Source organism: Erpetoichthys calabaricus, chromosome 8 (genome assembly GCF_900747795.2).
Source record: "Erpetoichthys calabaricus chromosome 8, fErpCal1.3, whole genome shotgun sequence".
Lineage (NCBI taxonomy): Eukaryota > Metazoa > Chordata > Cladistia > Polypteriformes > Polypteridae > Erpetoichthys > Erpetoichthys calabaricus.
In genome coordinates, this window is record NC_041401.2 from 196,126,779 (window position 1) to 196,153,300 (window position 26,522).

The 26,522-nt window shown below is 44.9% G+C and overlaps 1 protein-coding gene and 1 non-coding gene across 31 annotated transcripts in view; one reads left to right on the forward strand and one right to left on the reverse strand.

Annotated features, from left to right (window-relative positions):
- The window catches only part of clasp1a (cytoplasmic linker associated protein 1a), a 991,009-nt gene that overhangs the window by 876,715 nt on the left and 87,772 nt on the right, over positions 1-26,522 (reverse strand). For all 30 annotated transcript variants that reach the window (XR_007935484.1, XM_051930265.1, XM_051930261.1 and 27 more), the window contains exons 3-5: positions 5,042-5,120; positions 1,805-1,908; positions 617-708 (exon numbers count right to left, since the gene is read on the reverse strand). Coding sequence is in view for 29 of the 30 variants with exons in the window: in XM_051930265.1 (XP_051786225.1) it covers positions 617-708; positions 1,805-1,908; positions 5,042-5,120 (275 nt within the window). In the remaining variant the exon portion in view is untranslated. The remainder of the gene's footprint in view (positions 1-616; positions 709-1,804; positions 1,909-5,041; positions 5,121-26,522) is intronic.
- On the forward strand, positions 11,546-11,672 carry LOC114656829 (U4atac minor spliceosomal RNA). The gene has a single exon (XR_003717116.1). It is a non-coding gene; the product is annotated as a U4atac minor spliceosomal RNA (small nuclear RNA).

The window sequence follows — 26,522 nt, forward strand, 5'->3', positions numbered from 1 at the left end:
CATCTTCAGGGCTCACTACTGCAATTCCACTCCAAGCCAGGGGTTGGTGCTGTCGTTCACATCTTCTCCCTTTTTTTGTCCACAGAAGGGAAGATCGATGGCAAGAGGCACAGTGATGACATCACTTCCGCTTCAGCCAATAAACCCGCCTCTTCCTGCCAGGTGCATATTTGAGAATGACGCCAATGGATGGTCTCAGCTAATCGATGACTCCCACCTGAAGAAGAAAGACACCACTCCACAGCTCTGGCTGACGACTGCTTTGTTCGTTTTTGTTTTCCTTGGTCAGTTTATCTGCCAATTATACAGATGCCCTAACTTTTTATCTTTGTCTGGCTCTCATTCTTACGATGTGTAAAGAAAAACTGTCTAACATTTGTGTGAACTTTGCCTTTAACAAGTTGCCACCTGTGTCCTTGTGTTACTGGGGGAGAGTCTGTTTTAGAGTTAACAGCCATCTTTTCTTATTTTTCTTAATTCCACCGTCCTTAACAATGAATCTGCAGTTTTTTATGTTTTAATTGAATTTCTGTATTGAATGTTAAAGTAGTTCCCACACAAACTGTTATTATATCTTTTCCAATAGCTCTATAAAAATGGAGGAAAGTTAACTTACGCATTTAGTGTGGCAATAAGGCAAAGGCAAACACCTTCTCGAGTTCGGTTATTCTTATGCTTGAATCCTCCCAGCATTCGATCCCAGACATACTGTAGGAAAATACAAAACACAATCAAGATGTCAGTCGTTGGGTTTAACGGAAAACTCACAGCTCAACAGTCTTGTTTTCACAATTTAAGAATACAAACAATAAAACTGTCGCTGTATAACATTCTCAAGCCCACTCAATCCCTTGCCCACCCACTGTCTGTGTGGAGTTTGCCTGTTCTCCTTTTGTCTACGGCAGCACCCGTGCCACCTGCACCTCAGCGCAGGTCACCCACCTGAAGCTAAGCACATTTGGGCCTGACCAGCACTTGGATGGCAGAGCACTGACAGACAGGCTTGGGCTGGTGAGGCCAGCAGGGGGCGCTTACCCTGTGGTCTGGGTGAAGATCCCAGTGCTCCAGTGCAGTGATGGGGACACTGGGCTAAAAAAAAAAAATAAATGGTGCCCTCCCATGAATGAGCCATAAAAATGAGGTCTCTGCCCATTGAAGATCTCTTTTTCAAAAGAGTAGGGTCTTTCCAGATAGTCCTGGCTAAACTGACCACCAAGGCCTGCTAATCATTCCCTAATAGAACTGATTAAATAATTCAGAAATGAACTAAAAAATCTCTAATTGGCTGACCCTCTTACCCCTTCGCCACCTAGTGGCTAATGTGCAAAATGGCTGCCACTGCAACATCCAGATGAATGCTACACATGGGTGGTGGCTGAAGTGGCTCCCACTCTCTATGTAAAGTACTATATGAATGCAATTACTTAATTCCTCTTCTTCTTATTATTAATATCAATAAGGTTTTTACCCAGAGGGTATTATTTTCTTCCACACTGCAGTGATGTGGCATCTCCAAATTGGTGCCGTGTGCATGTGCAGGACCTTTTAATGAACTGCCCCATCTGTCAGGGTCAGACTGCTCTACTTTGCTCCTCTTGTTGTTGGGACACCTTCTGAAAACCCATTTACCTCAAGCCCCCATGGACCACCAGCATCCCTAAACTACATTAAGCAGGTCTGAAAATGCCTGGTTACATTATGTTACAGAACATCCTGAGGACGTCATCAGGTTTCGGTGTGTCCCATCTGTGGATCTGTGACCAACAAGATAGAACAGAATGCTTGTCTCGTCGGGCCAACTTGCCTGGGGTGTAGCAGCTTGATCCATGATTTTCAGCAGCAGAGTTTGATCCTGGTCACGGACTTGATCCTTTGCATCTCCTAACCGGTCTATTAAACTAGGGAGGACTGTAAGGGACAAAAGAGACATCAAAGTTAAACTTCAAATTCTTAAAACCTTCAATAGACAAGAAAGGTGTCAACAAACTTCCAGGCTTTCAGTCATTTGCTGTTTCTGGGATTGGCTTTTCTCAGGGATGACCTGGCACATACATTCCCATATCATACTTCCAATCTTAGTTGAAAATTCAGCAAATGATCCACTGGGGAACATGGGAAATGATGGGATAGGGGGGTCAGCTGGGAGGACACTCAGGGGACCCAACCCAGCTGTATAGTGACTTCACTTACCAAATCGTATTTTTAATTTTTGCACTGGCATTAATATTTCACAAGGAGAAATACCAAGACAAATCAGTAAGGTATGTTAAATGAGCAGGAGGCCACTCCATGTGTTGCAGTGCACTAATCCAAGAGAGGAAGAACTCGATGTCGGCTCACGCAGGACGCCAGACTTACTTTCTAAAATTCCATTCAACACTTTTACTTAGCCTGACCCTGATTATCTAGCAGCAATGAGCAGGCAAGTCCTTCACACTGGTGTCGGGCCAGCGGTCTTCTACTGAATGTCAGCAAGACAAAGGAGATGATTGTGGACTTTGGGAGAAACAGCAGAGGCCCTTCCACCCCCTCAGTATCAACGGCACTCGGGCAGACAGGGTGGACAGTTTCAGATGCCCTATTGTCACATCATGGAGGATTTGTCCTGGTCCAGGCAAACTGACACATTGCTGAAGAAGGCTCGGCAAAGTATGTACCACCTCATACGTCTCAGGGATTTCATGGTGTCTTCCCAACTACTAAAGAACTTGTACAGTCATATGAAAAAGTTTGGGACCCCCTCTCAGCCTGCATAATAATGATAATAAAGACACCAGTGGTATGTCTTTCATTTCCTAGGAACATCTGAGTACTGCCGTGTTTTCCGAACAAAGATTTTTAGTGACGCAGTATTTAGTTGTATGAAATTAAATCAAATGTGAAAAACTGGCTGTGCACAAATGTGGGTCCCCTTGTCATTGTGCTGATTTAAATGCCTGTCACTGCTCAATGCTGATTGGTTGGATGATCTCGTTAAGCCTTGAACTTCATAGACAGGTGTGTCCAATCATGAGATATAAAGGGATTTAAGGTGGTCAATTACAAGTTGGGCTTCCTTCCCTTTGACTCTCCTCTGAAGAGTGACAGCATGGGATCCTCAAAGCAACTCTCCAAAGATCTGAAAACAAAGATTGTTGAGTCTCCTGGTTTAGGGGAAGGCTACAAAAAGCCATCTCAGAGGTTTAAACTGTCAGTTTCTGTAACTGTAAGGAATGGAATCAGGAAATGGAAGGCCACAGGCACAGTTGCTGTTAAACCCAGCAGGTCTGGCAGGCCAAGAAAAATACAGGAGTGGCATATGAGCAGGATTGTGAGAATGGTGGCAGACAACCCACAGATCACCTCCAAAGACCTGCAAGAACATCTGGCTGCAGATGGTGTATCTGTACATCGTTCTACAATTCAGCACAATTTGCACAAAGAACATCAGTATGGCAGGGTGATGAGAAAGAAGCCCTTTCTGCACTCAAGCCACAAACAGAGTCGCTTGTTGTATGCCAATGCTCATTTAGACAAGCCAGATTCATTTTGGAACAAAGTGCTTTGGACTGGTGAGACACAAATGGAGTTATTTGGTCAGAACAAAAAGCGCTTTGCATGGCAGAAGAAGAACACCACATTCCAAGAGAAACACCTGCTACCTACTGCCCGATCTGAATCCGTGAAGTAGTTCGCTCGTTTGCTAACTAAGCGGAGTTAAGGAACACCCCGAGGCTGGCAAGTGAGTGAGGAGGGGCCCGACCCCCTCCCCTCGGCCCGCTGCGTGTCTCTCGGATTCGCGTGAATAAATCGACATCGTTAGTGAACTATGATACAAAGCGCAATGAGAGAAGTCACAAAATCAACCGGAATGTTCAAGCAAATTCTGGAAAAAAAAAACCCGATCGAAATCCGTGAAAAGTGGACGGACAGACAGACATTGGATTTTATATACAGAGAGATGTACTGTTATTGTGCCTTTATATTCGTCTCAAGGCACAGTCATAAGAGTTGAGTGACTGAGAATTTCCCTGCACGTTGTATTGTGTATATGAATTGGAGGTGACAAATAAAATTGGACTTATTATGAAGCTACTTTTTTAAACTAGGAATGAAACGTCAGCATTGAAATTTAAGAAAAACATCACGTCTCCTCCCCAAGTTCAGTGTCATCCTGTCTCTGTAATCTGGTGGCCTGTGATTATTATTAGTATCATTATTATTATTATTATTATTCTTAAATTAGAAGTTTATCCAGAAAATGTGAGTCTTTACAAAGACAACTGGGATTGTTTTTATAAATGACAGTCTCAACAAGCTTCTTCTTCTTCTTCTTTCAGCTGCTCCTGTTAAGGGTTGCCACAGCGGATCATCTTGTTCCATATCTTAAATTACAGTCTCAACAAACAATAAAGAACAGAGACAGCAAGAAGAGCAGCCAGCCCACCCATGGTTGAACGAAAACACAGAACTCGACCTGAAGAGGAGACGCCTGACTGCTGGTTACGTCAGTAGAGCTGCAAGATTAGAAAGCCAACACGGCGCCAAGATGTGCTGTAAAGGGGGACACCTTCAAGGGACGTCATCAGATTAGGGGACGCTGGCCATGAGAAACTCATGACACAGCTTGGCAGAAAGAGCTGAGCAGGTCAGGACAGAAGAGGGGCAGCCAGCGGACCACCGCCTGCAGCAACATGGAGACTTCTGATGGGGACAGCAGACTGGACGTGGAGAAGCCACGCAGATCAGCGCTTTATTTTATAGAGCGCCTTTTACCGAGAAGGTTTCACTTTAGAGAATGCAAAAAAATTTAATTTAAAACAAAAAACATGGCAAACAATTCACGTTAGTGTGCTGACTGTGTCGCCACTTAAACAGATTTTTTTCTAATCCACTGGCAACCACATCAAAATTACAATAAATGTTAGCTTTGTTACACTGTACTTGCAAAATAAATTATTATAAAAAAATTACATTAAAATAAAATGATGACACTACACATGATGATTACCACACCACCAGGCATATAAAAGCCCGCTTTAAATAAAGAAAAACTCCATACCTGTGCCAATCTGCGTCCTAAAGCGATCCTGCAGTCTAGAGATTAAGGCAGATAAAATGTCCATACCTAACAAGGCCACCTGGAAAGAAAAACAGAAAACGGAGGGACGTGAGTCTCATCAGGTGTTTTAATAAAACGTGTGTGTGTGTGTGTTTGGTTACGCAGGTATATACCATACATTAGAACACTCGGGACGAGGACAGGCCATTCAGCCCAACAACGCTCGCCAGTCCTCTCCACTTATTTCTTCCAATAAAACATCAAGTCGAGTTTTGAAACTCCCTCAAGTCTTACTGTCCACCACACTACTTGGTCGCTTGTTCCAAGTGTCCATCGTTCTTTGTGTAAATAAAAACTTCCGAATGTTTGTGTGACATTTCCCCTTCACAAGTTTCCAACTGTGTCTCTGTGTTCTTGATGACCTCATTTTAAAATAACCGTCTCGATCCACTGGACGAATTCCCTTCATCATTTTAAACACTTCACTCAGGTCTCCTCTTCATCTCCTTAAGGCTCAGCTCTTTTCATCTTTCCTCATAACTCATCCACTGTAGCCCCCCGTAATCAGCCTAGTCGCTCTTCTCTGGATCTTCTCTAGTGCTGTTATGTCCTTTTTGTAGCCTGGTGACCCAAACTGCACCCAGGACTCCAGATGAGGCCTCACCAGTGTGTTATAAAGCCTGAGCAGAACCTCCTGTGACTTGTACTGCACACATCAAGGCGCTATATAACCTGACAGTCTGTTAGCCTTTTTAATGGCTTCTGAACATTGTCTAGATGTAGATAGTGATGACTCCACTATGACTCCTAAATCCTTCAATCTTTCCTCATAATTCATACCCTGTAGTCCTGGAATCAGCGTAGTCGCTCTTCTCTGGACCTTTTCTAGCACTGCTTTATCTTTTTGTAGACCCAAACTGCACCCAGGACTCCAGATGAGGCCTCACCAGTGTGTTATAAAGCCTGAGCAGAACCTCCTGTGACTTGTACTCCACACGTCAAGGCGCTATATAACCCGACAGTCTGTTAGCCTTCTTAATGTCTTCTGAACACTGTTGGGACATCGATAGATTAGAGCAGTGTTTCCCAAACTCGGTCCTGGGGACCCCCTGTGGCTGCAGGTTTTTATTCTAAACAGATTCTCAATCTGTGATAATAATCAATAATAACTGATCTCATTTAATTAGCTGGTCTTTTTTTACTTTTCTCTTATTCTGCATTCCAAAATACAAAACAGTATGGTTTTTGAACTTATACTAAAAATATTTCTGTTTTTTTTCTAAAGTTATAAATGTTTAACTCTCTTTTGTTGTTTTCTTATTATTTCCCCCTTTTCCTGTGTAGTTTTCTCCCCTCATTTAACCCTAACAGTGGCAATTAAAAACCAGCACAGCAGACACCCGGGATGATGAAAGCAGCAACGATTTTAGTGTCAGACTCGCTAATTAGTAAAGAATCAATTAAATAACCAAAACACCTGAAAAAGAAGAATGAAAATGAATTTTGAAAATACTGTTAACAACTTAAAAAAGCCTACATATTTCCCATATAACTGCTTATTACATTTTAATAAAAATCTACAAAACTTAGTTAGTAATTTCTATATTGACTCCTATGTGAATTTCCCCTTGGGATTAATAAAGTATCTATCTATCTATCTATCTATCTATCTATCTATCTATCTATCTATCTATCTATCTATCTATCTATCTATCTATCTATCTATCTATCTATCTAACTCACTTAATTAGGCTAAGAATCCAATGAAAAAACGGAAGGAGGTTGGAACAAAAACCTGCAGCCACAGTGGGTCCCCCCAGGATTGAGTTTGGGAACCGTTGGCTTTGAGTCCAAGAAACTGTTGGCATATAAGGTCAAACCTGCATGTCTGAGGGTCACCTTGTGGTATCACCCCGGGCTGAGAGGGGGCGCTGTCACTAACCATCTTGTTTCTTCTCTCTGCAGCACAGACAAGGTGTCTCGGGGAGCTGACTGACCACGCCCCCATCATTTCCTCAATTCCCACCCCTTCCAATCAGAAACACAGAAAAAGGGCCCACCCCTGGAAGGTGGCGTCTCACTCAGACCCGAACTCCTAGTCAGATGATCCAAAGTGGGTTTTGTCTTTTTTTTGACTCCTAGTGCCCCCCGTGTTTCTGTTTATTTTAACTGCCAGCTTTTTTGTTGGGAAAAAGATATTAAGCAGGGTGGCTCAGTTGGTAACCCAAGTATTTTTGGGATTTTTTGGAGCTCTGCAATTTCACTTGCTTCACCACCATAAATATGTATGTATATAAATATAAATACATATTTTTTATAGATTATACAGTGGTGTGAAAAACTATTTGCCCCCTTCCTGATTTCTTATTCTTTTGCATGTTTGTCACACAAAATGTTTCTGATCATCAAACACATTTAACCATTAGTCAAATATAACACAAGTAAACACAAAATGCAGTTTGTAAATGGTGGTTTTTATTATTTAGGGAGAAAAAAAAATCCAAACCTACATGGCCCTGTGTGAAAAAGTAATTGCCCCCTGAACCTAATAACTGGTTGGGCCACCCTTAGCAGCAATAACTGCAATCAATCGTTTGCGATAACTTGCAATGAGTCTTTTACAGCGCTCTGGAGGAATTTTGGCCCACTCATCTTTTCAAAATTGTTGTAATTCAGCTTTATTTGAGGGTTTTCTAGCATGAACCGCCTTTTTAAGGTCATGCCATAGCATCTCAGTTGGATTCAGGTCAGGACTTTGACTAGGCCACTCCAAAGTCTTCATTTTGTTTTTCTTCAGCCATTCAGAGGTGGATTTGCTGGTGTGTTTTGGGTCATTGTCCTGTTGCAGCACCCAAGATCACTTCAGCTTGAGTTGACGAACAGATGGCCGGACATTCTCCTTCAGGATTTTTTGGTAGACAGTAGAATTCATGGTTCCATCTATCACAGCAAGCCTTCCAGGTCCTGAAGCAGCAAAACAACCCCAGACCATCACACTACCACCACCATATTTTACTGTTGGTATGATGTTCTTTTTCTGAAATGCTGTGTTCCTTTTACGCCAGATGTAACAGGAAATTTGCCTTCCAAAAAGTTCAACTTTTGACTCATCAGTCCGCAAGGTATTTTCCCAAAAGTCTTGGCAATCATTGAGATGTTTCTTAGCAAAATTGAGACGAGCCCTAATGTTCTTTTTGCTTAACAGTGGTTTGCGTCTTGGAAATCTGCCATGCAGGCCGTTTTTGCCCAGTCTCTTTCTTATGGTGGAGTCGTGAACACTGACCTTAATTGAGGCAAGTGAGGCCTGCAGTTCTTTAGACGTTGTCCTGGGGTCTTTTGTGACCTCTCGGATGAGTCGTCTCTGCGCTCTTGGGGTAATTTTGGTCGGCCGGCCACTCCTGGGAAGGTTCACCACTGTTCCATGTTTTTGCCATTTGTGGATAATGGCTCTCACTGTGGTTCGCTGGAGTCCCAAAGCTTTAGAAATGGCTTTATAACCTTTACCAGACTGATAGATCTCAATTACTTCTGTTCTCATTTGTTCCTGAATTTCTTTGGATCTTGGCATGATGTCTAGCTTTTGAGGTGCTTTTGGTCTACTTCTCTGTGTCAGGCAGCTCCTATTTAAGTGATTTCTTGATTGAAACAGGTGTGGCAGTAATCAGGCCTGGGGGTGGCTACGGAAATTGAACTCAGGTGTGATACACCACAGTTAGGTTATTTTTTAACAAGGGGGCAATTACTTTTTCACACAGGGCCATGTAGGTTTGGATTTTTTTTCTCCCTAAATAATAAACACCATCATTTAAAAACTGCATTTTGTGTTTACTTGTGTTATATTTGACTAATGGTTAAATGTGTTTGATGATCAGAAACATTTTGTGTGACAAACATGCAAAAGAATAAGAAATCAGGAAGGGGGCAAATAGTTTTTCACACCACTGTATGTGATTTATACATGTCATATATATATATATATATGGTTGAAATAGTTTACTGTCAAATAAATGCAAAGAGTACACGACACGTGTTTCGCCCTCATTCTGGGAATGTAATTACCCCGATCTACATGTTGTCAAATAAACGAACCACACGCCGTGGCGCAACGTTAGGGGCATCGCCTCTGACGCTGACGTCCGAGGTTCGATTCCCGAGAGGGAGTGCAGTGGAGTGTGTACACCTGATGAGCCCAGAATGAGGGCGAAACACGTGTCGTGTACTCTTTGCATTTATTTGACAGTAAACTATTTCAACCATTCTATGAACTGCTCCTCACAAACTGAGGGCACCGTGGCGGATGTTAGCAGATTGCTGGCCAACCACAAGCATTACCTGGTAGGTAACCACCCATACAATCAGATTGTGACACAGACTACGAATGCCGTGAATATATATATATATATATATATATATATATATATATATATATATATATATATATTAAACAGTGCATTCACAGAGTATTCAGACCCCTTCAATCTTTACACATTTTCTTATATTGCAGCCTTGTACTAAAATCATTTAAATTCAGTTATTCCTTCATCAAGTGACACTTACTGCCCCAAAATGACAAAGCAAAACCAGGATTTTAGGCAGTTTTGCAAATTTATTTAAAAAAAACTGAAATATAATACTGAGACAGGCACAGATGGCGTCTTTCTCACCGTCCGAAGCAATAAGGAAGCTGAAGGCAGATTACGAGGGAGTCTTAGTTTTAGTTTCATTTTAAATGGCACTTTGGCCACGTCACACATCAATACATGACGACGAGGAAGCTCGTCCCAAGTAGATATCTCATCCTCTGGGTTCTGCGAGGCCCATTTTACAGCCCGTAGGGTCTTCCTTGTCCTGCGTACAGCATGGGCTGACATTGTTCGACGCTGATGCCGGTGCCATCACAAGTTGTATTAGAAATCAAACAAAAGCGGCAACACAAGGAAGATTACAAACAAGCATGCTGGTCAGAGCCCATGTGGAGCCCTAGGCGGGGAGGAGGGACAGCACCCCTCAGTGTCCATAGTGGGTAATCAGTATTAGACTTTAATGACTGGGCGGGGGGGTCCCCCTCAGTGTACATACCACAGAATTTACAGTGCATGTGCCCCTTATCTTTCATATATGGTGTGCAAGCAGTATTAGTAGAGTTTGATGACTGAGGGGGTCCCTCTTGGTGTCTGGAGCTCGTGCCCCATTACTTACTCAATTGGCACCCCTCCGTGTACATAACACAGCCTTTACAGAGCATGTGCCCATTAGATTTCATTAATGGCGCCCCTAATAGATTAACAGGCTCAGGCTGTAATCGCCATTACAAATGTTTTGGTGCGGGTGCCCAGTGCCACCCACCCTGGCTGGCTGCCCCTGCCGCCCATACCTAAATCTGCCGCTGTTTCAAAGCTTTAACTCCTCCATCAGTTTTCACAATGAGCTCCACCAGAAAACACAATTGGGTCAAACAAAGCAACAAGGGAGAGCAAAAACAACCATTTCAGTGTATAGCAGCTCTCCCAACTGACCGCACTGAAGAACTGAAAAGACAAAGCAACGCAAGGGCATTTGGTTTGAACAAAATCATCATCTTTATTTTATATACACTGTATAAAAAGGCAAAGGGCAAGAAAACTAGAAAAGGGCGCAGTGGTTAAGGCTTTGGACTTTTGACTTCAGACCCTGAGGCTGTAGCTTCATATCATGTGCCTGAAGCTGTGTGACCCTGAGCAAGTCACTTCACCTGCCGCTGTGCTCTTGTTCGAATAAAACAAAAGAAACACAACTAATTGCATCTCTCAAATGGTGTAAGTCGATTTGGATAAACGCATCAAATAATAAGGGATAACAGAAAATGAGAACTGACTGTGTGTTAATATAGCGCCTTTCACACTAGGCACTGTCACATCGTACAGGACATACAATAATAATAACAGTAACGTTTGAGTTCCAATAAGGCATATCTACAGGTTCCAAATCAGTCACACGTGAAAGCTCATGTCCATTTTCATTTTACTTTCATTAACGGCATGCATAATTGTGCAAATATGAAGTACATCAATACTAGTGAGTTACTGTAACAGACATCTTCGATTATGAGTCGTTACACTGAAACACAAAGCTACAGACGGCGCCAGCATTGTAAAGATTCTTCAAACTGACGCCTTTTGTTTTATTTTCAGCGGCTGTCACCGCGAGAGAAATCCGCCCATCCCGGAAAGGCCGTGAGAGCACCGCCCCTTTGAAAACGTAAAGCACGGTGCTAACCCAATCAGGGGGGAATATTCAAAACAGCCACGCAGAGGCTCATGGGTACAGCACAGACCGCTTCTAAAGATGTGAAATCAAACGCAACGCACCTGCAATCATAAGGATTCCTAAGATATTCACCGGCTACTGTGTTTAACACCGGTATATATGTACGGAAAGCCTAACTCTGACGTGCCTCGTTCAAACACCACACTCGTCGCATGCCCGCGGCTTTCACGAGCTCTTTTCTCTGCTCGCTTACTTTTAACTATCCTTGTCTTGGGGTTGGGCGGCTGTTCAATGATCGCTAAGTGAGCACAGCCCTGCTAACACCAAAACGACACATACGCATCACCTGGACTTCGGTTCAGGCTCGGGTGCAATTTTTGGAAACATCAAACCACTACAAGCAAAAGGTAAAAATATAAGAATTATAGTGATTATGATTTTTTGCTGCGCCTTGTTGAATTGTGGAGTCTTGTTTCTCCAAATATTCAGGTTTTCTGTACTCGATAGTTCTGTGAGTGTGTGCGTGTCTGGCAATGCTGGCGTCCCTCCCTATTCGATAACATTAATACAATGGTAAATAAAACAGTGAAAAAGGGACTGCAGCCATTTCAGTATTTCACAAGGACCAGCCTGAAACATGCAACACTGGAGACCTCGTTATATTTTCATGGTTTTCTGTGCCCTTGTGTTAAATTCGTCGAATGAGTTTACTTTCACTTTTCTGTGGAATTTTCCGGGTTTTCTTAAATTTCCGAAGTTGAGGAGAAAATGTGGGCTGCGATTCACCTTTACACCAAACGATGGCGCACTTTCCTCTTCCAGAGACATTGCATACGACGGATCGCCACAACAAAGATGGCTCGATCGAGAAGCAGCATTCTGGTGAATCAGCACCCTGAGAAAAGCACTTGGACGTAACCTTCTGCCTCCCGTAATAATACATTATATATATATATATAGCAACTTTGCCATGCTCAAACGAAAACCTAGGAGATCCTCCAACTAACTACACATTCACCGACAATACCTTATCAAACCCTTTTGTAACACTGATTTCTGTATGAAGCCGATTTTACTTTACTTAAAGACCCCCTACTTCTCACTTAACCGAGAGCCCTGCGGACTCTCAGCCGGTGCAAACACACCGAACTGCCGCCCAGGCGCCACAACAACCCGCCTTCAAAGCCGGTCAGTCTGTTTACTGAACTCTGGGCGTGGTGTTTAACTCCGCCCAGACCGTTGTAAGTTACATGTATCCAATCGCGATCGTCACTGAGCCTACTGAGCCCGGCAAACTCCACAGTCTCACGAGAAGATTTAACGGCGACCAGCCAATGAAAATCCTTTTGAACTAGATTGGCGGCCAGACCCCACCCCCCCCACATTCATGCCCCTGCAGTATTTAAGCTTCGGCCCCTCCTACAGACTGGCGGCGCACGAGTGTCGTGCAGGTTTGGATCTGTTAGCACCTTCCATTAGACACAGGCGGGCAGTTTTGCTGACAGGTGGGTGATTCTCGGAAGAAAAAAAGACGAACGAACAACCGAGCGTGCGTGTTTACGGGGCACTGGCATGGGGACAATAGCTAACGGCAGTCGCTGAATCATCGTCGTGTCTGCCCATGAGCCTTCTTCATGTGTGCCCACCTTTACCAGCGACTGCCTGGTACGACAGGGGACTGGTCCACCGTGAGTCGGTGTGGGCGAGTGCCTGGATACTGCCTTGTATCTGTATAAGCCTGGAGGGGCGTAATTTAATTTAATATTATTTATTGTATCAGTATGCTGCTGCTGAAGAATGTGAATTTCCCATTGGGATTAATAAATTATCTATCTATCTAAAAAGCAACTTGCACATCACACGTGCTTATTCTTACTTTTACGCACGGGTTTCAGGGCTTGCTTAGGGTCGCACGATGTTCTAGTTAATAAAGCGGCTTTATGCGCCCCAAAGCTCTTAAATATGCAAAGGCTTTTCCGTACTACGAGGATAAACGATATCCACATAGCGAGTCACTGCTGAGGAGTTTCCAAGCAACGTAATGTTTTTTTTTATAGCGCCTTTCTCTGGGCACAGCCGTCACGCCGTACTTTACTAAACTGGACAGGTACAACGCAATCGTTGTTGCTTTTGTTTTCTAAACTCCATCACTCACGACACAACTTCTTAAAACTATTGGCCCCTTTTCCCTTTGTCAAGTGTCACTCTTTGGTGACTCTGTCAGTTATGGGGTGACTTCTACACGACTCTTGAGATTCGTTGCGCTGCTGTCATCTTGTCCCTCACACAATTTTACATTTACAACTCGAGCTTTCCCCTCCTGCAGTAGTTCGTCTATTGAGTTCTTCTGTCGCAGCCTTCACGTTCCCAATTTGTGTTCAACACTGCGGCGCTTCGGCCACTAGAGGGCTCCACTTCCCGTCACATGCCTAGCCAGCTTCACGGTTTTTGTCATTTTTACTGTACATGAAAACATGAAAAGTTACCTTCTCAGTTGCAGCCAATAACGGGCAGAAAAGAAATAAAAGAATCAGACAGAGACGAGACGGGTTATAACTTGCACAGAAATCGTAAAACATTGACATCTTTTGAAAAACAGATTACCTATTCACTGCTTCTAGCAGCTTGATGACATGGCTTTACCCTAAAAACACCTGATAGCTCAGCAATTCTGGAATTCTTTACAATCTCTGCTATTCCTTATTAAAAAGGCGTATGGTACTGGGAAAGAAAGGAATTTCTGGAGCAATTTGTGTGGGGTTTTTAAAGCACCTCTCCGCCCCGATTTACTGTTCTGTGTCTAAAGCCTGGCTGTCATCACTTGAGATGACTTCCAGTTCCGTCACACTGTGACACACACTTAACAAATCACAAACAACATCACTTCACCAGCATGTTTTTGTAATCTGCTGGAGCTTTTTACATTTTGGTTTATTGGACCAAAGCAAGCAATGAAGCTAAATTTGGTGGCAGACAGGATCCAGACGGTCCTGACTCGGCAGGAGACAGAGAGCTAATTTTATGAGATGAAAAAACAAAATACAAATGGACTGAGCAGACGAGAGGCAAAGTCAAAAACCAGGAAAGAAGTCAAAACCAGGCAAGACACAGGTACCACTAGCAAAGATGGAGATTCTTATCTGCAGACTGGCTAAAGGCTTGGCGCAAAAGCTGACCTTTTATCTCGTTGTGCCAATGAAGTCGAGGTCACAACCCCAGAGACCACGCCCCTAGAAACGCAGAATCTGACCCTAACAACGCCAAATGATGTCTAATATAGAAAAAGAGACCCTAAAATTCAGCCCAGATCATGAGACACACTGTGATAAAAGACAACAGGAGATCCCTGTCCACTTTAAAATGTCCACTCAATGGGGGAGACATAAGCATGGATTGCATTCAGAGTTGATATTTTTAATATTTGTACAGTGCATCTAGAAAGTATTCACAGCGCATCACTTTTTCCACATTTTGTTATGTTACAGCCTTATTCCAAAATGGATTAAATTAATTTTTTTCGTCAGAATTGTACACACAACACCCCATAATGACAACGTAAAAAAAGTTTACTTGAGGTTTTTGCAAATTTATTAAAAATTTAAAAAATTGAGAAAGCACATGTCCATAAGTATTCCCAGCCTTTGCCATGAAGCTCTGAATTGAGCTCAGGTGCCTCCTGTTTCCCCTGACCATCCTTGAGATGTTTCTGCAGCTTCATTGGAGTCCACCTGTGGTAAATTCAGTTGACTGGACATGATTTGGAAAGGCACACACCTGTCTATAGAAGGTCCCACAGTTGACAGTTCATGTCAGAGCACAAACCAAGCATGAAGTCAAAGGAATTGTCTGTAGACCTCTGAGACAGGATTGTCTCGAGGCACAAATCTGGGGAAGCTTACAGAAAAATGTCTGCTGCTTTGAAGGTCCCAATGAGCACAGTGGCCTCCATCATCCGTAAGTGGAAGAAGTTCGAAACCTCCAGGACTCTTCCTAGAACTGGCCAGCCATCTAAACTGAGCGATCAGGGGAGAAGGGCCTTAGTCAGGGAGGTGACCAAGAACCTGATGGTCACTCTGTCAGAGCTCCAGAGGTCCTCTGTGGAGAGAGGACAACCTTCCAGAAGGACAACCATCTCTGCAGCAATCCACCAATCAGGCCTGTATGGTAGAGTGGCCAGACGGATGCCACTCCTTAGTAAAAGGCACATGGCAGCCCACCTGGAGTTTACCAGGAGGCACCTGAAGGACTCTCAGACCATGAGATTGAAAATTCTCTGGTCTGATGAGACAAAGATTGAACTCTTTGGTGTGAATGCCAGGCGTCACGTTTGGAGGAAACCAGGCACCGCTCATCACCAGGCCAATACCATCCCTACAGTGAAGCATGGTGGTGGCAGCATCATGCTGTGGGGATCTGGGAGACTAGTCAGGATAAAGGGAAAGATGACTGCAGCAATGTACAGAGACATCCTGGATGAAAACCTGCTCCAGAGCGCTCTTGACCTCAGACTGGGGCGACGGTTCATCTTTCAGCAGGACAACGACCCTAAGGACACAGCCAAGATATCAAAGGAGTGGCTTCAGGACAACTCTGTGAATGTCCTTGAGTGGCCCAGCCAGAGCCCAGACTTGAATCCCATTGAACATCTCTGGAGAGATCTTAAAATGGCTGTGCACTGACGCTTCCCATCCAACCTGGTGCTGCAAAGAGGAATGGGTGAAACTCGCCAAGGATAGGTGTGCCAAGCTTGTGGCATCATATTCAAAAAGACTTGAGGCTGGAATTGCTGCCAAAGGGGCATCGACAAAGTATTGAGCAAAGGCTGTGAATACTTATGTACATGGGATTTCTCAGTTTTTTTATTTTTAATAAATTTGCAAAAATTTCAAATAAACTTTTTTTACGTTGTCATTATGGGGTGTTGTGTGTAGAATTCTGAGGAAAAAAATGAATTGAATCCATTATGGAATAAGGCTGTAACATAACAAAATGTGGAGAAAGTGATGCGCTGGGAATACTTTCCGGATGCACTGTATTTCAGTTGTGGCAGAAGCGCTTGGTTGGCGCCGATCCAACACAGACTGACACCGAAGGCACAGGTGAAAATCTACAAAAATATGTATTTGTTCTTCGTCTGTGGGATACGCCTTCCTTGTACCCACAGACACAACATGGTCCCCAAAAAGACACACAACAGACAACCCAAAAACACTGCAAAAATCACTCCTCTTCCTCCCTCCACTCCTCCCAGGCAGCTTTGTCCCCCTTCTCCTCCGACTCTGGCACCCTGAGTAGTGGCCGCTGGCTCCCTTTATAGGCTGCACTTCCGGGTGGGGCTGCATTACGTCCCGCATGGGCTCTGGAAGCCTTGCAGCTCCCCCTGGTGGGGGTCATGGAACCCAACAGGGATGAGCTGCAGTGTTCCAGGATAGTGACCCCGATGCAACTCGGGGGCTGCCACCAAGTGTTCCCCCAGATCTAGTGTCAAAGGGGCATCCGGGCCAGGCATGGGTCTCGGCCATCTGCCACACAGTACATATTTTTAATCATTTAGATTCAGTTAGTACCTCTACCTCATCCTCCACAAGAACAATGGATGAACGTACACATGTAAAACTCTTACAGTCAAATATCATTTCTTTGGTCTTTTTGACATTTAGAGTGTGGCGGTACTTGCTGCCCCAGTTCACCAGCAACTCAACATTGTGGTAGACGAGGAGTGGGGGCACAGACTGATGAAAGGTGTGACACCAGAAATGTCACAACTGGGATTGGCAAGTTTTATTTGAACGTAGCAAGCACTGTCATTGTATTGCTTTTCTATCCTAGTTTTTAGGATCATCCTCGCCATCATCTTCATCATCATCATTTATATTCTGCTTTTCCAGATGCTCTGGCTATTTAAGCCATTATCTCCCAGTGACCACGTTCATGGCGGTGACACTGAAGTAGTTTGCTGTTGTCCTGTGAAGGGCGACACTGTTGTGCCCTGAAGAAGGGACAGTTAGTCCCGAAAGGTGGAGGCTACTCTACTTTGTCACCAGCTGCAAAAAGTCTGAAATCCCGAGTCACAGTTTCGTCTTTTGAGTGACATCGGCCACCTGAGTTGTTTCCTGGAAAATTAACACAAAAGACATGGAACAGTTTGAAAAGTAAGCCCACTGAACTACAGCGCGTCCCCCATAATGTTTGGGATGGTGACACATTTCTCCCGGATTTCCCTTCTTCTGTTCCACAATTTAAAATTACAAATCAAACTATTCAGACATCGCAATGAAAGTGCAACATTGCGGCCTTTTATTGAAGGGGATTGACACATATTTTGGTCACACAACGCTTTTTCTACACGGCCCCCCCATTTCAGCAGTGGCACCAGAATGTTTGAGACACAGCCATGTCAGGTCTGTTAAACCATTTGTCACCTATCCCAGCATGCACTGACTGCTTCAAGTCTGCCATTCGTCGATATCAGCAGGTGCTGAGGGGCTTCTCTGCCAAGCCGTCTTCAGCTCCTGCTTGTTTCGGGGGGCTTGTCCCCTTCAGTTTTCTCTTCGGCTTATGGAAGGCCTGCTCAGTTAGACTGAAATCGGGTGACTCACTTGGCCATTCCAGAATTTTCCATTTTTTTAGCTTTACTGTGCTGCCTCAGCGGTGTATTTGGCTCATTATCTTGTTGGAAGGTGAAACGCCGTCCCCCTGAATTTGGAGGTCTTGACTGGACTTGATGTTTCTACACACCTCACATTTCATTGGGCCACTGATGTCAGCAGCTCCATCGTCATTGAAGAGAAGTGTGCCAGGACCTGTGCCAGCCATACATGCCCAAGCCATAACAACACCCCCAGCACCGCCATGTTTAACAGAGGAGGTGGTCTGCTTTGCAGATCTTTGCAGTCACCATCATCACTTTGACGCAGGTTCCTCTTTGTCTCATCGGCCCACAAGACCTTATCCTAGAATTCCACAGGCTCTTTGAAGTCCTTTGTCACAAACTGTCATCTGGTCCCCCTGTTTTTGTGGTGTTCATCTCACAGTGTGGCCTCTGGATTTCTGCTCATGGAGTCTTCAGCTGATAGTTGTCTCTGACACACACACACACACACACACACATCGGCACCCTGAGGTCTGTTACTGGTCTGTCACACAGGTGTTTGGGGCTTCTTCTTGACCAGAGTGAGGATTCTTCTGTTATTAGCAATGGTGGTCTTCCTTGGCCCAGCAGTTCCTTTGTGATTTCTGAGCTCACCGGTACTTCATGATACTCCAGACAGTTCACTTACGTCATCCTAATGTTTTCTCGATGACTTTGATGGTTTGATTCTCGTTTTTTAGCCTCTTGATGGCTTCTTTGTCTTTTATTGGCACAGCTCTAGTTGTCATGTTGAACAATGGCGACTACAGACTCCAAGGGATAGAAGCAGGCTGAGGTCTCTCGTGAAGCCACGAAACCCACCTGAGGAATCACAAACACCTGTGATGCCAATCGTCCCAGACATTATGGTGCCCTGAAATGGGGGGGCTGTTACGAAAAAGTGTTGTGTGACCAACAAGTGTGCAAATCCCCCTAAATGAACGTCTGCAGTGTGCACTTTACTCACAACGTCTGAACTGTGTGATTTGTCATTAAACTGTAGAGCAGAGGGGCAAATCAAGGAGAAATGTGTCCTAGTCCGAGGCATTATGGGTGGGAATTGTGGATGGCTACATCTTTAATTGTTGCAGTGCTTCGGCTCGTCTTCTTTACTTGTTATCTTCAGTGTGCGCTCGCCTGCACCTTGTTGAATTGGAGCCCCCAAAGGTGTTGGGGAGACGACTGGATGGCCGGACCTAATAAAGTGGCCACAGATTGTGATGCAGATGACTTTCTAAAATGATTTAGGTAAAGGCTACGGACCACTTAAGGAGCACAACAGTATTTAAAAAGGATTTCAATTTTATGAACCTCCTCTTCTGCAGTTTGTGTGGGTCCAGTGGGGTCTTTGTTAACCACTTTAGTGATTTAGAGGTGATAAAATTAAAAAGCTATCATCATAATGCTAGCACTGGGTACAAGGCAGGAACAAATCCTGGGCAGGGCACACCAGCGGTACCCAAAAAAGGAGCCCACCACCTCAACCCATTCGAGTAATCCAGAGTGAGGCAGTGTCAGACAATATGACGGATGAGTTTTACCCTAAACAATTGTAGAGACCGGGGGCAAAAATCGTTGGGCAGTGATGGGCTAACCCGATGTCACACACACACGCAGTCTCCTAAGGCCACCATTTTAAAGGGCACACCTGGGTCTTAGTGGAGCGGTGGAACATTTGTTCACTCACTTCCTGCTTCCTGCCGTAAGGTAGAGGAACACGAGGCGCACGTCACTTCCGCCCCCATCTTTGACTCCGCCCACAGGAGCCTACCAACAGAGCAGACTGCAGCCTCGCTCCAAGACCCTCAAATGGACCCCCCCCCCTAATGACTTCCCTGGTCCTTGCAGTCTTCCCAGCTGGAGCTCCCAACATTTTTACATGTTGTCATCCTTCCCTTTTTCACTTTGTAAACCCGGGAAAATGGCCGTTAAAGTGACGATAATTCAATCGGCTTTTAATTCAAACACAGCCTTTCACCGCGAGCCCCCAGCACAAGTTTTACAAAACATTTATAAATGCAATGGTAACGATTTAAAAAATACAACAAAGCAAAGAATGGACCGTTCTGCATGAACATCTTGGTAAGTTTGGTTACATTTCTATGAGGTGGCACTACAATTCATTTTGGTGACGTCACAGCTAGCCGGTGTCACTCTTCAAACGAGGTCAGGCCACATTTCAGCCAGAAGCCACGCGTTATTTGTGTTCTGTAGACGTCTAAAGCGATGTTTTTTGTCCAAAGAATGGCAGACCGTATTTATCAGGTTCAATTGCAAGGCAGGAGATTCGGGACCCTGAAGCTCTGTCCCCCTCCACTCCCAAGGTTCCCTAATCGGCAGATTTGATACGCAGGCAAACGGCTTCAGGGCCGCGTCATCCATCCTCCTGACCCGCAGTGTCTGTCTGCAGAGCGGAGCCCTTCGGGGGATTCAGCAGCTCTCATTAATGCGACTCCCATCAGCCTCCAGACAGCGCAGGCCCTCCTCGCCATTGCCGACGCTCTTTCCGGCCACGTTGGCTGTGGAGCTGCTGCGTCTCTTCCTGCAAATGCCGTCTCTATGTGATTTAGAAGCTTTCAGATTTCTCAGGTCAGTTCTATAAACCATTTATTATTACAATAAAATAATCCAAACAGGATCTCGATAAAACGGCACACTCAGAATCCAATTACGTCCTAAATGAAGCATTCCGTTACACGCGAGACTGACTGGAGACGTTCCTCTCATCTGACTGAATCATCCATCCATCCATCCATCCATTTTTCAACCCGCTGAATCCGAACACAGGGTCACAGGGGTCTGCTGGAGCCAATCCCAGCCAACACAGGGCGCAAGGTAGGAACCAATCCCGGGCAGGGCACCAACCCACCGCAGGACACACACAAACACACCAAGCACACAGACTAGGGACAATTTAGGATCGCCAATCCACCTAACCTGCATGTCTTTGGACTGTGGACGCAGACACGGGGAGAACAAGCAAACTCCACGCAGGGAGGACCCGGGAAGTGAACCCGGGTCTCCTAACTGCGAGGCAGCAGCGCTACCCACTGCGCCACCGTGCCCTCACTGAATCAGCAAATAAAATATGGAAGACAATGCATCAGGTCGGAGAGGCCTTTTTATTTTTTCACAATGGGCTAAGTTAACCTAAAGCTCAGTTGACACCGTGGACTCTGTCCATCTACCTCATACGCCATGACAGGTCCAAGTCGAGTTTCCGCTTAGCCTTTCTCTACTCCATGTAAATTTTTTGCACCCATTATAAATGACACTTGATCAGTTCAGTTTGTTGAGTTTCTAACCCCTGAGCGTTTATTTGTATTAACTTGTCATGGATTTCCGATTTCGTCTCACATCCCCGACGATGGCGGCCCACTACGCTGGTGTCGGATCAACACTAAAATTTGGACTTTGGCACCGAGAGCTGCTGTCACACCTCGGTTCTGGTAGCAAAACGATGTTGAAGCAAATAATGGAAAAATTCCCACTGACCCCCTGGCTTCATAATGTTTGAACTGTCCCCTCTAGCTGGTGTCACCTCATTACAGTGGTTCTGTTCTGTTTGCGCCACACTGCAGAAAGTTTGACAGATTTTTTCCACGTAGGGAGTTGGGGTGGTCCTCATTGGGGTTTCTCTCTGTAACAGTCATGACGCACAAAGCTAAGGTGTCCTCAATTGAGTTTCGATCCTCCTTTGGAGTTACTCTGTAACAGTGGGGATGGATAGGGTGTTTGGGAGGATGTGTACGGGACGTGTCTCCATAATGTCTGCAGTTCACCAAGCCGTGTGGTTTCCCTTTTTTACTTGTATACGAAGTATAGGCAAAAATTCAATGTCAACATTTTCATGAATCTCATTTTAGATCCCAAAGAGCCATTTTTGGAATTATGTCTATGTGTCTGTGTGTGTGTGTTGTGAAGCCCGGGGGTGTGAACAGGCACCCTAACCCGACACGGGACGGCACAGAGACAAGTTTAGCACACACAGCACATAATTTATTAACAGTTCAGAAGGCATACAGCACAACCCAGTCCCTTCTTTGCCGCAGTCCTTCCAGCTACACTTCTCCTCGGGCTTTGTCCTCTTCCCCCCCGACTGTGGCTGTTGACTTCTGGCGACTGGCCCCTTGTTTTTACAACACAAAGGAGATGATTGTGGACTTTAGGAAGACTAAGAGTGACCATCTGCTACTGAACATTGACAGCTCAACTGTGGAGGTCGTCAACAGCACCAAATTCCTGGGTATCCACCTGGCAGAGAACCTCACCTGGTCCCACAACACCAGCTCTTTAGAAGCTCTACTTCCTGCATAGGCTGAGAAAAGCCCATCTTCCACCAGCTACTCTAACAACATTCTACAGAGGAACCACAGAGAGCATCCTGAGCAACTGCATCACTGTCTGGTTTGGAAATTGCACGGTCAGGAATCGCAAAGCCCTACAACAGATAGTGAAGACAGCAGAGAAGATCATCGGTGTTTCTCTTCCCTCCATTATGGACATCCGCAAAGCCACCCAACACACCCTTCACATTCACCGTTTACACTCCTGCCATTGGGAAAAAGGTACCGAAGCAATCAGGCCCTCACCACCAGAATGTGGAACAGTCAGACTCCTGAACACTCATGGACCGGTCTGATATCTGATATATGTGTTCTGTTCTGCAGTGTTGCACATGGTTGCACATTTGACTCACATGCACCTTGTTATATATTATGTGTCTTTTATGTTATGTGCATTGTCCTGTGTTTTATGTAGCACCATGGTCCTGGAGGAACGTTGTTTCGTTTCACGGTATGCTGTACTACTGTATATGGATGAAATGACAATAAACACTCTTGAATCTTTATAGAGCACCCAGAAGGACTCCAGGTGCCCAGCAAGCTTCCAATTCCAGGTGCTGCCAAAGTGCAGTCAAATAGGGCCCTGAAAACATCCATACGCCCCCTGGAGGTGGCCATGGGCCCCAGCAGGGTTGAGCTCCCAATGCTCATGACCCGTGGCCCCGCTGGAAACCAAGGGGGCTGCCTCTGTCGGTTCGTACTCTCTCTCTCCCCTGGTCCTTCCATAATCGGGTGTCCCAGCCGTAAGGACCCCGGCCATCCGCCACAGTATGTAAACACGATAACTTGAATTCACTTTCACTTCGGTCAAGCAAATTTTACATACAAGTATGAGGTACAAAACGTAGATTTCTATTAACTCTGGAGCTGTTTCCGCTAACCAGAAGTGGAACTTTACCCGAACACATAGTCAAATTTTTTTTTATTCATGCAGCTACAGAGTCCGATTTATTCAACTTTACTTTTATAATAATTGTTCGAATATATTACTCATTTGATGTCGATGGTTCTTTAATGTACATAATATAAAAATATAATCATTGTCTTGAGGTTTACTCCCCAAATATCCATTCCCATATCTGAGTATACGAGAAAGTCACGGGGAGAGCTCTCCCGATTTTTCGAGATTCTCGATTTCCCCTTTGAACTTACTCTTCGTGTAATTGTGGTTTGGTCCCCCTTGGAGTATCTAAAGTTTATGCCCCAAGCCGTGAACGGCGGCGCACCAGTGTGCCACGACTCACCGTTTGACAACCCATGCATAACATAACGTTCACGACGCACCTAACCACAGGACCCTTGGGGAGAGTGTGGGACCCCTCGGAGTTGATGTGCTAACATTCAAATTATGGTTCAAAGAGCTTTTGTAGTATAAATGCTAGGGGGCCTGTAACTGATGTAATGGACAGCAGGCATGACTGGCACTCTGGCTGGGGTAGGTCATGGATTATTATCCAGCCAGGAGGCCAGTTTCTTGGAAGAACAGAGGGACTATTTACCTCCCCAACACAACAGGTGGTAGTCCTCTTGGACGACGGTCCCTATGTGGATGCCTGCAGGGCAGGCTGGGAATTGTAGTCCGGTAGTGCATCACTGCAGTGTTATATCCATGCCACCAGGGGGAGCTGTAGGGACAAAGTGTCCTCGCTTCAGGGAGCTTCCATCTGCCAATAGTGTCGTGACACCAGAAGTGATCCCGGGTTCTGGCATAAAAAAACGTTGAATTTCATGTATGGCTGGTCAGAGTTCGGAGGCAGTGGACAAAAATCACCAGGAGGAAAGAGAAACAAGAAGGTAGAGAAAGGAAGAATTGTGCTGTGAAACTGTGCAGATTTGTGTTCTACTAAATCTTCATTTGAGTTTATATTTGTTGGTGTATTGGTGAGTTTTTGGGACTCAGTGGCTCCCCCAACAGGTCACATTGAATATACTATAAATAATGTTTGATTATATTGTAAGGCTGCTATTATACCGTTTTAGAGGACCAGTCTGTGCCAGTACACTCGGACTAGTGGATGAGTCGGTGGCCGTGAATCACGTCACATCATATTGTGTGCATTAGACACATGACCCTCACCTCGCTGTCTGTGGTGTAAGCTGTGACATTGTGCCCATTTGTGTTATTTTACAGCACTCATTTTTCCATCTAAAATTCAGATTTATGTCACCATTATGCTAAAAGATAACCTTCAGTGGTTAATTAAATGGAGACTTGTTCTTTTAGAGAAAGAAAGCCCGCATCATCCCTGCAGTCTTCTTACTGTGTTCACACAAGCTAATGGTGCAGGATTACACGTACAGGATCAGCGCTTCTCTTCAGAGAGAGGAGTCAGATTGGGACGCACGGCACACAGAAGACTACAACAAGCTGAAAGTGCTGAGCCGCCGCCACCAGCAGCCTTTGTGTCTCTAGCAACACGGTCACCGTTGTGCTTTGTGCTGCAGTTCTTTCATGGTGTGTCGGCTCACACATCGACTTGCAGTGACAAAACTGCAATGCTTGTGGTTAGACTACCAATTCTGTCCTGGGAGCGACATCGAGGTGGCGGAGGACTGGAGGAGGTCTCAGGTGACTTCGTGAATACTCAGCTGACTTGACTACCCGACCTACCCAGTATGCACTGCCAGTTCCCAGTGCTACTTTGTTTTTACTCCCTGTTGGTTAATTGATCCACCTCGGGCATGAAACATCATACTGACCATGTCATGCAAAGAAACAATTTCCCTCCTGGGATTAATAAATTATATCCGATATAAAATTATCTTATTGTAGCCAGCCTCATGAAGAGCCCAGGATTAGGGAATTACGGTTAAAATTAAAAAAAATATATATATATATTATACAGTGCATCCGGAAAGTATTCCCAGCGCTTCATCACTTTTTCCACATTTTGTTATGTTACAGCCTTATTCCAAAATGGATTCAATTCATTTTTTTCCTCAGAATTCTACACACAACACCCCATAATGACAACATGAAAAAAGTTTACTTGAGATTTTTGCAAATTTATTAAACATAAAAAAACTGATTTATCCCATGTACATAAGTACTCACAGCCTTTGCTCAATACTTTGTCGATGCACCTTTGCAGCAATTCCAGCCTCAAGTCTTGTTGAATATGATGCCACAAGCTTGGCACACCTATCCTTGGCCAGTTTGGCCCATTCCTCTTTGCAGCACCTCTCAAGCTCCATCAGGTTGGATGGGAAGCGTCGGTGCACAGCCATTTTAAGATCTCTCCAGAGATGTTCAAGCAGATTTAAGTCTGGGCTCTGGCTGGGCCACTCAAGGACATTCACAGAGTTGTCCTGAAGCCACTCCTTTGACATCTTGGCTGTGTGCTTAGGGTCGTTGTTCTGCTGAAAGATGAACCGTCGCCCCAGTCTGAGGTCAAGAGCGCTCTGGAGCAGGTTTTCATCCAGGATGTCTCTGTACATTGCTGCAGTCATCTTTCCCTTTATCCTGACTAGTCTCCCAGTTCCCCACGGCATGATGCTGCCACCACCATGCTTCACAGTAGGGATGGTATTGGCCTGGTGATGAGCGGTGCCTGGTTTCCTCCAAACGTGACGCCTGGCATTCACACCAAAGAGTTCAATCTTTGTCTCATCAGACCAGAGAATTTTCTTTCTCATGGTCTGAGAGTCCTTCAGGTGCCTTTTGGCAAACTCCAGGCAAGTTGCCATGTGCCTTTTACTAAGGAGTGGCTTCCGTCTGGCCACTCTACCATACAGGCCTGATTGGTGGATTGCTGCAGAGATGGTTGTCCTTCTGGAAGGTTCTCCTTTCTCCACAGTGGATCTCTGGAGCTCTGACAGAGTGACCATCAGGTTCTTGGTCACCTCCCTGACTAAGGCCCTTCTCCCCTGACCGCTCAGTTTAGATGGCCGGCCAGCTCTAGGAAGAGTCCTGGTGGTTTCGAACTTCTTCCACTTACGGATGATGGAGGCCACTGTGCTCATTGGGACCTTCAAAGCAGCAGAAATTATTCTGTAACCTTCCCCAGATTTGTAAATTGAGACAATCCTGTCTCAGAGGTCTACAGACAATTCCTTTGACTTCATGCTTGGTTTGTGCTCTGACATGAACTGTCAACTGTGGGACCTTATATACACAGGTGTGTGCCTTTCCAAATCATGTCCAGTCAACTGAATTTACCACAGGTGGACTCCAATGAAGCTGCAGAAACATCTCAAGGATGATCAGGGGAAACAGGATGCACCTGAGCTCAATTTGGAGCTTCATGGCAAAGGCTGT